Raw genomic sequence first — 10,443 nt, 5'->3', positions numbered from 1 at the left:
ACATGTAGATGCTCCTCAACCTATTTGCCGACAACACAAATGCAACCATAAAAAATGAAGAGTGCTCTCTTACAACTTTTTGGCAATGCCTCCACAAATTCTATTTGGCCTCAGGCTCAAAAATTAATCATTCCAAGATAGGCATTTGATCCAGTCTAGCTCCCTGGCCCCAATGGCTGCTAGACAAAGGATGCCAAGTCATCCAAGAAGGAAAAATATTTAGACTCCTAGGGATCCCAATGGGGTTTGGGTCACCCTGAAACAAAGATGGTAGTGGGTAATGGACAAGCTTAGTGTCAAACTAGATAGACGGAAGGGCTTTCAAAGCAGGATGGCTGTGAGGAAGGTCGTCCTATAGCACTTTATTTACTCTACATGTATCTACTTCTTGGCGTGTTGGAAACCATGTAACTCAGGCCTTAAACAGTTAGATGCCCTATGTAGGAACTTTCTGTGGGGAGGGAATTTTCACAACTACAGGCTACCAAAAATAGCTTGGAAGTTGTGTACTTTGGAAAAAAAGAAGGGTGGTATCGGGCTTCTCGATACAAACCTTTTGGCATCTAAGCTAGTGTCAAAATGGATAATCAAAAGCCAACTCCTTTCGAAGGACGACTAGGCCATACTTCTGACTCATAACCTCCAGAGAGGTGTTAGCTATGAGGGGACTACATTTCATAACCTTCCAGTCTACAATATACTCTTCAACCCAACACGCTTCCAAATCAAAAAACCCTCCCAACTCTTTCACTCCATGTGGGCTTCTTGGCTTCAATATAAGACTGAGTTCTCCTTCGAAATCAAAAGGAAGAAAATCCATGCGTGGGCCCCAAAAGACTCAGTATGGTTCAGCCTTACAGTGGCCCCAATCATGGAACAGTTAGCCAGACCAATGAGTAAGCTTCAAAAGAAAGGAATTCGGGTATGGCACAACCTATGGGATGTCACAAACATGACGTGGAAATCACCATTTGACATTAAAATGGAGTTCCGGCTTAGTAATCAAGATCTAGAAACAATCATGAACAGAATTAATGTTTGGGAAACGGCTAATGTTGGTTGGATGTTTAGTAACCTGGAGGCTTGGAAGACATCCACTGGAAAGGAAGACTATGGCTGCTCCCCCTCCCGCCCCTTCGACGTTCCCACACCAGCTTAGCTGGTAAGCTCAACAAAAGGTGGAACATACATTGGTCAGAAACCTAGTGGCATTACAGGTTTGAACAAGCATTGTCGGTCTACCTTCCCCCTAAACAATCAATTCTTTTATGGACTATCCTCCACCATGCGGTGTGGACTAACGAAAAAGCAACCAGTATAGGTAAAGGGAATGGACTTTGCCTCGGATTTGGTCACGGGTTAGACTCCATTCCACACCTTTTTATTTCATGTCTAGCTAACCAAGAATGCATGCAAGAACTACACATGTTACTCTTTCCCCTTCAACCTTCAACATTCTCATGGAAAGAAATTCTTCTTGGCGAAGCCAATCGTATCCCCCCAGTAACTTGGATTGTAATAAGATCAACTTACTTATGGGCTATTTGGATCTCCAGGAACGATTGTGTGCTCAATCATAAGTACTCAAAACCTAAGCCCTTATTCACCTCCCTAGTTTGGTGGTAGGTGGCAGACATGAAAACGATCATCTGCAGAGACGAAGCAAGGCAGTTGCTGCAAATGAACATTCCAATGGGGAAAAAGGAGAGGAAGAAGACATTGTTGGCCAAAGAATTGGAAGCTGATGAGATCCTTCTGTCTTTGAAGGAAGCCATTCTGGATACCCACCCATACCTAGTCTCAGCCCCCTAGTGGCCCTTGGCTCACTCTAACCGACCTATTTTTGTATGGAATCAAGGATAAGCACCTTTCCTCCCACTGTCCATCGTGCCAAGTTGTTAGATCACCATATGACCTTACGCTCTAACCGACCCGTTTTTGTATGGAATCAAGGACAAGCACCTTTCCTCCCACTGTCCATCGTGCCAAGTTGGTAGCTCACCATATGACCTTACGCTCCTGTAGGTCCTTTGAATATCTAAACTAACAAACCACTAGTTGAGATACTTCTCTTGTATCCGTATAAGCTTCTATTACTAAGTTCTTCCCCTTGTGAGGTTCTCTCGACAATTATTACTTAACCCTACTGTAAAAACCCCTTTTCATAATACAATTTAACTGTTTTCTCAAAAAAATAAAGAGAAAAGACCTTAATCAGTGCATTGTAGGACCCAAGATCCAGTACACTAATTCTATCAATGTCTTTGATTTGACATCCTTGTAATATTCTGATAAATGCTCAGCTGATTGCCTATCCAAGTGCTGTCGCTTCTACTCAAAGAGTAGAAGAGTCTTTTCATATACTGAATACTTTCTTCATCATCATCAATTAGATAATCAGAAAAGAAGGAGCGGGTGACTGCGGTGATCAGCTAAGCCAAGCACATCTTGTTGGTGGTGTCTGCAATATGCGATTGAAATTAAGGGATCTCCTGGCCGATCTCTTCCTGAGGTACTCCTCGAAAAACTCCTTGTTGGCTTTTTCCAGCTCCTTCCATACTGCTCTTCTTAAGGTTCACGAATATCATGCGTTAGAACCATAAAACCAGCTATATCCATAGTACTGACACGATTGAAGGGAATTGAAACACGAGCTAGAATCACTTATTCAGGCATCATTGCGTTTACCAGTCATGGTAATGACGGGTTGAATGCCTGCATGCTTAAAGAGAGCCTTGACGCATTCGTCTCGATCCAAGTAGAAGGTGAGACAGAGTTCGATTAGGTGCTGCACCTGATTAATATAAAACCCAAATAGCCATTGAAAGAGATTTACGAAAGAAGGCTAATTACGATCGCTTTTAAATCTCTAAATATACTGATTACGCATCCCTTTGAGTGCAAGCTACATTATGTCTCTTACAGCTATCTTCAGCCCGTACTAGAGCAGGTCTCTCTGGTAAAACATGTAAGTTGTAGCTCAGCTCAACAGCGCATCACGTTGTTGTTATTGGGAAGCATTAATGTTATTGCTTAATTAACTGCCGGTATCATAATGCAATTAGTTTATGCCGTCAGCAAGTACCTGAGCATGCTACTACATTATTAGCTAATGGGCTAGGCCAGTGAAGTGCATGATGATTCGTGATATGAACAGAGGCCATCTATTAACGGCTTACAGTACTCATAATGAAGCTGCTTGTTGTCACAACGAAGGAAGTAATCGTTTAGTGAAGCTCAAAGCAGGGAAATAATCGGGTAGGGAAGCTTACAGTTCGGATGAAGGAAGGCGAGATTGGATCACCAGAGAGCTCCCGGTGAGCTCCATGCGGACGAGGATGATGATCAACTTGAGGAAGCCTCATGACCGCAAGGATGCAAGCTATAGGAGTCGGACAAGGCAAACAGAGAAACGTTAATATAGTGGTTAATGGTGGGGCTGGAAATTTGGATGCAGATCAAGAGAGAGAAGGAGAACGACAGGAAGACGAGAGAGAGAGAGAGAGAGCGAGAGAGAGATTTGAGATTATAAGAGGAGCTTCAAACAAGGAAGAGAGGGCCACGGCCCACGACAGTGATAACAGGACCCAGGTGATAATGGCCGCCAAAGAGAGAGAGAGGGAGAGAGAATCTAGATGCATTTATCTGGCGGGAGAGGGAGAAAGAGGCATGTGTAGCTGACCAGATCAGGAGAGAGTGCGTATGTTCTCCTGGTGGCTACTCACTGGCTAGTCTAGTGTTTCCCTGTGTCTTCTCTCTCTCTCTCTCTCTCAGTCTCTCTCTATTTCTCGGAAAAGAGAATCGCACTCGGGAGTCGGAAGGACCAAAGCGCTTTACCCCCGGGCCCCACACACTCTGACGGGCCCCCTCTCTCTCTTAATATATATTTCTCAACTGTCAGGGAAAAGCGCATTTCCACACCCTTTTGCATATCTCTTTCTCCATGAATCTCTCTCTCTCTCTCTCATATACGAGAGAGAATATACATTTCCCTTGCCCACAGGGCCACATATATTGCCACATCACTCGCCATGGACATATCCCTCACTTGCCCACATACATTGCATTGACCATGTTCCTTTGATATTTGTGTGTGTGGTGACTATTGCCCATCCACATACACACTTCGATTCATCTACTCTAGGCCAATCATCTTGCTTCATGCTAAATAATCAACAACATGGCTAGCTTTCCTTATCATCACCAAGTTATTAGGCCAATCATCTTGCTTCATGATAAATAATCAACATGACTAGCTTTCCTTATCATCACCAAGTTATTATGCGATGTGATAACTTGTGACCTACAATCCCATATACATCATGAGCTTTCATAATAACATATACATTGTATGGTCCTTCAAAACATGCAAGACTAAATTCATGAATCAAGACATCCAATGCATGATCAATTCACCACATTTCCAATCTATCCATTGAATTTTTTTTCATTCAAGATGACTATATCATTGCAAGTTTCAGCAAGCTACAAAAGGTATACAAATCATGACATCTTTATGATGCATGTGCAATAAAATTATTTTTTCAATGTACACTAAAGTTTTATTAAATTCTCCTCTCAACACAAAATTCCCAATATCGACAAGTGATAGCCCAAGTGACTGGGAGGGCGTGAGTTGGCAAAGGTCTTCATATATATTGCCATATCCCCCTCCACATGGACACATCCCTCACTTGCCCACATGCATTGGCTTGGTCATGTTCCTTCAATATTCCTCTCCATGGTAACAATCATCTTGCTTCATGCTCAATAATCAACAAGGTAACTAGCTTTCCTTGTCATCACCAAATTATTAAGTGATGTGATAACTTATGACCTGTATCCCATGTACATCATGAGTTTTCACAACAGCATATACATCCTATCTTCTTTTAAAGAATTGAACACTACATTCATGAATCAAGACATCCAATGTGTGCTCAATTCACCACATTTTGAAGCAATCCATTCATTTTTTTTCATTCAACCATGATTGTATCATTGCAAGTTTTAGTAAGCTACAAAAGGTATACAAATCATGTGTTTTAGCATGACATCTTTATGATGCATGTACAATATAATTATTTTATCAGTGTACACTAAACTTTGATTAAACCCTCCTCTCAACACAAAAATGCCCACTATCAACACGTGATAGCCCAAGTGATTGGGAGGGGGGTAGAGGTCTCTAGTTCAAAGCCCACAATTGGGAAACTTCATAGGGTCATCTCTTTCAAGATGATCTACATTCAACTAAATAAGGTTGGGTTTCCAATCATTAATCTAAAATCTATCGCATTAAACAAGCACAATTTGCCCATTGAACACTCTAATTGTGCTTTACAAATTCAAGCTCCTTACTATGACATGATAGACTTAATCTTTATTGAAACTCCCTCACACTATGAAAATTAATGCATGTCACAAACTCCCCTATGGCCTTTCCTATGTTTATAACCCTTGAAGCTTTGGGATAGAGTTCCACTTAGAATTGGCAAGTCATGTAATTGAGTTCTTGCTCTAAGGCATATATATACGAATGCACTAACAATTGAAAAACTAGTTCATGGCAGACTTGATCTTTGTTGAGACCATAACACTTGAAACATTATAATAGATGTGGCTTAGACATGGAAAGTCAAACTCTTGAGATGTTAATTTACAACAAATGTAGATAAGCACACTGCCAATTGAAGCATGAATTCATGACCTGAGCATGTGTACATAAACCATATGACCCCCATTCCCAAACTTGGGTGTTTGCATCTTCACTCTTTGCATTTCATAACATCCACGTGGTCTAGCTTTCAATGACACATTCGTAGAAACTTCATGAAATATAATAGGCAATAGTGAAGGGATGAATCCCATTCCTTTCAGTAGCCTATCAAGGCTTCAAATTTGTACAATAAGTTAAGAGACTTGTCGTGGCAACATAATCTAAAAGTCACAATGTGCTAGTCTTTCCCTTTCAACTTTCAATCCACCTGAAAGTACTATGGAAATATTTGTGATGACTTTACAAAACCAAAAAGAAGGTGAATGTACATGTGATATTAATTGTTCAACATGGTTGATAGAAAGTAAAATTGCATAAGAATGTAAGAAATGCAATGAGTTCCCTAGTCTATTTTATCTTTTATTGGGAAGCCATTAACTCAAACCCACATATACATAATCAATACATATGAAATGCTTCATATACAAATTTTGACAAAGAGAATAGTTAAATCCAAGCAAAAGACAAGTACACATACAAAGACCCTTCATAGACCTCTTCAATTTTGTTGGGAAGGTTATTGCTTGAGAGCACTTGCATGCCTAACTTACATGTTGATGCTAAAGTAGCTTTGTCATCATAGGTTTCAACTACAAGTATATTAATACATCTAAATCATTGTGTATTTACTTAAAGGAAACTTGTAGTTAGCTATAATATGCCAATTGTGGAGCCTCTTATTTTATAAACAAGACAACCATTAGGAAAGCATACATCTCATTTTGGAACCTATAAGAAACCCATGATTTCTTAGTATTTTGGCTACAAGTTCCCATGGCTAAGCTTTTAATTAGAGTTTCCTCCTATAGTGTGTCCATTAAATCATCTTATATGACAAGGTTATTTTTAACAAAATTGAAACTTGTGACTCAAACCAAGTAATGATCCCAATTATAATATTGGGAATAAGTATAAAATAAAGCAAGAAAAGTAAAAGGAAATCATATTCAAATAAAGGTTGCTGAATTTGTTGTAAATGAGCATACCTCTGTCAAATTGGGGCTCTGGCATGCTTTGGATGCATTATTGATTATGTCAAAAACATTTTATCTCACACCAAAATATGGATTTATATGGATGTACCCATGTGGAAACATGTAGAGGAGATGTGCCTTGGGTTTCACACCAAATCCCACCACTTGCAATTTAAGTTGACTATTGATGGTTTGAACCCATTCATGTCACAATCTACAAATCATCTATGAGGTTGATTTTGATGGTCAATCACAACATACCACCATGGTTAAGCATTAAAAAGGTCCATTTGCAATCTTGAGAAACACTTTTCGATGAGTCTCATGAACATGCAAATTACAAGTCTATTGTGCATATGGATGAGGTAGATCTTGTGGGAACTATCCAAGCATGATGGATGTTCTTCATGGAGTAATTCATGAAGACCTTAAAGAAGTTTGTGAGATAAAGAGCTCATGCTAAGAGTGACATGGTCACTACAATGATTTACCAATATCAAATTTTGATGCCATATGGAAAGAAAACAAAATGCGGTTATTGCCCCTAAAAAGACCATCAATATGTCTTCTAGAATGTGTGCTTGTATGTCTACTAGTATGCAATGCTACACATAGTGGCATGCATACTTGTTGACAATTCAATGCTGTAACAGATTAGATATGACCAAAACATTCCCTTTCTTTGCTTGTTTTGGGGTTGGAAGTGTACTAAGAGTGGAGACGAATGTTCAATACAAACATAGAGGTAAATTCACCTTACTTCCCTTTGATTTTCATGCTTTTTGGGTTTGCTTATTTGCTCATCTTCTATACTCTCTTGAAAAAAGTGTGTTTCATGGTAGACTTTCTTTGTTATGTATGCAACCGTCCGTGCTCATAAAAGTTGGATTTTAAGCATAGTTATGATTAATGTAAGTAAGAAAATGTGTGTATTTGTGTGTGTGAGTTTATAGAAAAAGTAAAATAGACAATGCAGGTTGTATTGCACCATTTCTAGCTTGATTTCACAATAAATTGCATGAGAGAGGGAGAGGGATTGGTAAATGTTTGATTTCTTTGTATGTATGAGAGAGAATATTATGTGGAAGTGCATTTTTTCTTCGACTTGGGTACTCATTTTTTGCTCTTTTTGGTTGAGAAATACTCTCTCTCTCTCTCTCTCTCTCTCTCTCTCTCTCTCTCTCTCTCTCTCTCTCTCTCTCTCTCTCTCTCTCTCTCTCTCTCTCTCTCTCTCTCTCTCTCACACACACACACACACACACACACACACACACATATACATTTCCCTTGCCCACATATATCGTTATATTCCCCTCCATGGACACATTCCTCACTTGCCCACATACATTGGCTTGACCATGTTCCTTCAATATTCCTCTCCATGGTAACAATAATCTTGCTTCATGCTTAATAATCAACAAGGTGACTAGCTTTCCTTATCATCACCAAATTATTAAGTGATGTGATAACTTATGACCTACAATCCCATGCACATCGTGAGCTTTCACAATAGCATATACATCCTATCCTCTTTTAAAGAATTGAATGCTACATTCATGAATCAAGACATCCATGCATGCTCAATTCACCACATTTTGAAGCAATCCATTGATTCTTTTTCATTCAAGCATGATTGTATCATTGCAAGTTTTAGTAACCTACAAAAGGTATACAAATCATGTGTTTTAGCATGACAAAGCCCCTGTTCCCACCTACGACTTGGCTGAACGGATTTACAGCAAGTAGATTGTTATACACAGTCTATGTAGAAGACTATTTTGCTTGGAAGAGGACCGTTATCAATTGCCATACCCGAGAAAAGTAAGATCGTAAAAGCAAAGGCATATTAATAAGCAAAGCAAGTTCATGGAGATCTTATTCACACGTGACTAGAAGATGAGTGACAGATCTTTAATCAAATCTAGGATGTCAGATCATAATATGGACGATTCTATGGGCAAAGGCGATTTGCCAGAGCCGACTATGGAATAGAAATTGGATCTAATCATGATGAAGCTTCAAGAAGAGCGAAGGGCACGTCAAAACTTGCAAGCCCAACTGGCTACACTTCAACAATCCACTGTCGATCAAGACGGAGTGCAACTTGAAGATGTCATTCAATGTACTATTGATGCGACACTCGATGCATAGGATCTTAGGAAAGAGGCCAAGATAAGTAAAATAAATTTTAAATTTCGCACTTTTAATGGGCAACGTGATGGCAAAATTATTCTTTCTTTCATTAGTCAGTTTGACGACTATTTTTATAAAGAGCAATATGTTGAAAAAGGAAAACTTAAATGCGTCACTAACCATCTAACAGCAGACAGAGCATCATTATGGTGGACTGTTGTCCAGAAGAGTGTCGACTATCCCTCTACTTGGGAAGCTTTTCAAAAGAATTTTTTGTAGAATTTTCTTCCACCTCAATTCTATGAGAAAGCTATCAAACAATGGGATCTCCTACAATAAAAAGATCATGAATCCATTCCACAATATACTGAGCGTTTTTGGAGTGCCTTACTTCAACTTCGAATGCTTGAAGATGTTCCTGAGGCGACCCAAAAGTGCAAGTACATGTCCAATTTGCTTGGTCATTTCTATGTGGAAGTGAATATGTTCAAGCCAAAGACTTTGGAGGATGTGATTTCTTTAGCGCATGATGCGGAGGATCAAATTTGTGGACGAGAAAAGCAGTTGCAACAATTTTCAATTAATGGTAACTTCGGTATAAAGCAATTCAATTCTAACTTTCGAAGATTCAATCAAAATAGCTTTACTCTTTTTTTCCGTAAACCCTGGACTCGACCTCCTGCTTTACCATCAAATACAAATTCAAACCCTAAGCCTTGCCTCCAGCCAAATCCCAACATACCCAAACTTCCGGCCCTTACCAACAATATCTCAAAGCAAAGCTTATGGTTTGCTACAAGTGTCATCAGTCTAGATACTTATAGTAGTGAACTGTCAGTCCAAGAAGCAAGCCGTTCAAATCAATCACTTGGGAGAAACTGATGACGAGAACCATGAAGATATGCCAAACTTCACTAAAGATGATGATGATATCGGCGATGCTTCAGATACTTTACCAGCTATACCAAATCCTCATTCATTATTAACAATGAAATGTTTTGTGTATGGTCAAGAAAAGATTTTTTTGCATGATGATGGAAGCATGCATGATTTTATTTCCATAAACTTGGTAAAAGAATTGAATTTATCTACTGTTTCAACTCATTATCGCATAAAGGCTTCATTCTTAGGCACTAGATACAATGGTACACAAGAAGTGCATGATTTAGAGATAAAAATCGGTGATTATATTGAGTGTAGAAATATCTTGGTTGTGCCTTTGCAAGAAGCTAGTGCTATTATTTTAGGAATGCCTTGACGTCACAAATATAACCCTAACATAGATTATTCCACACATTCTACGAAAATTCATTTTAACAAAAACCAAACCACATTACATGGATTGCACACCTTTGATAACTTTCCATTGCTTAGTCACACACAGGCTAAACATGCATTGAGAAAATGTAGTAAATCATATTTAGTATGGCTGAATGAAATTGAAGCTAAGAAAAATTAGATGTATCCTAGGCATGCACAATTTCTTTCACAATTTAAAGATTTTTGGCTGTTGATTTACCACCTACACATCCTCCTAAATATCATAAAATAGATTTA

General features: G+C 39.0%; 1 protein-coding gene across 3 annotated transcripts; it reads right to left on the bottom strand.

The window, feature by feature from the left end:
* Positions 1 to 2,152: 2,152 nt before the first annotated feature.
* LOC148019578 (uncharacterized) lies at positions 2,153 to 3,676 on the bottom strand. Of its 3 annotated transcripts, none has more exons than XM_087700771.1 (3): positions 3,273 to 3,676; positions 2,689 to 2,794; positions 2,153 to 2,564 (listed from the first exon to the last, which is right to left on the bottom strand). In XM_087700771.1, the coding sequence occupies exons 1-3, from the start codon at positions 3,363 to 3,365 to the stop codon at positions 2,398 to 2,400; spliced, it is 366 nt and encodes a 121-aa protein (XP_087556897.1). In that variant the 5' UTR covers positions 3,366 to 3,676; the 3' UTR covers positions 2,153 to 2,397. The 3 variants fall into 3 exon arrangements, with proteins under 3 accessions (XP_087556897.1, XP_087556896.1, XP_087556898.1); XM_087700770.1 differs by having other exon boundaries at positions 2,158 to 2,567; positions 3,273 to 3,665; XM_087700772.1 differs by having other exon boundaries at positions 2,171 to 2,559; positions 3,273 to 3,642.
* Positions 3,677 to 10,443: the final 6,767 nt, after the last annotated feature.

Source organism: Lygodium microphyllum, chromosome 19 (assembly GCF_053477565.2).
Source record: "Lygodium microphyllum isolate KBCC chromosome 19, Lygodium_microphyllum_v1.1.10, whole genome shotgun sequence".
Lineage (NCBI taxonomy): Eukaryota > Viridiplantae > Streptophyta > Polypodiopsida > Schizaeales > Lygodiaceae > Lygodium > Lygodium microphyllum.
Note: the sequence above shows the minus strand (reverse complement) of the source record. Positions and strands in the feature narration are given on the sequence as shown.

Bases quoted from the DNA above. Each gene is read 5' to 3' on its own strand.
- LOC148019578 (XM_087700770.1), bottom strand. From the start codon at position 3,365: ATGAGGCTTCCTCAAGTTGATCATCATCCTCGTCCGCATGGAGCTCAC. The intron at 2,795-3,272 runs GTAAGCTTCCCT...TATATTAATCAG, and splicing joins CGCCTTCCTTCATCCGAACT to GTGCAGCACCTAATCGAACT. The intron at 2,568-2,688 runs GTAAACGCAATG...GTGAACCTTAAG, and splicing joins ACCCGTCATTACCATGACTG to AAGAGCAGTATGGAAGGAGC.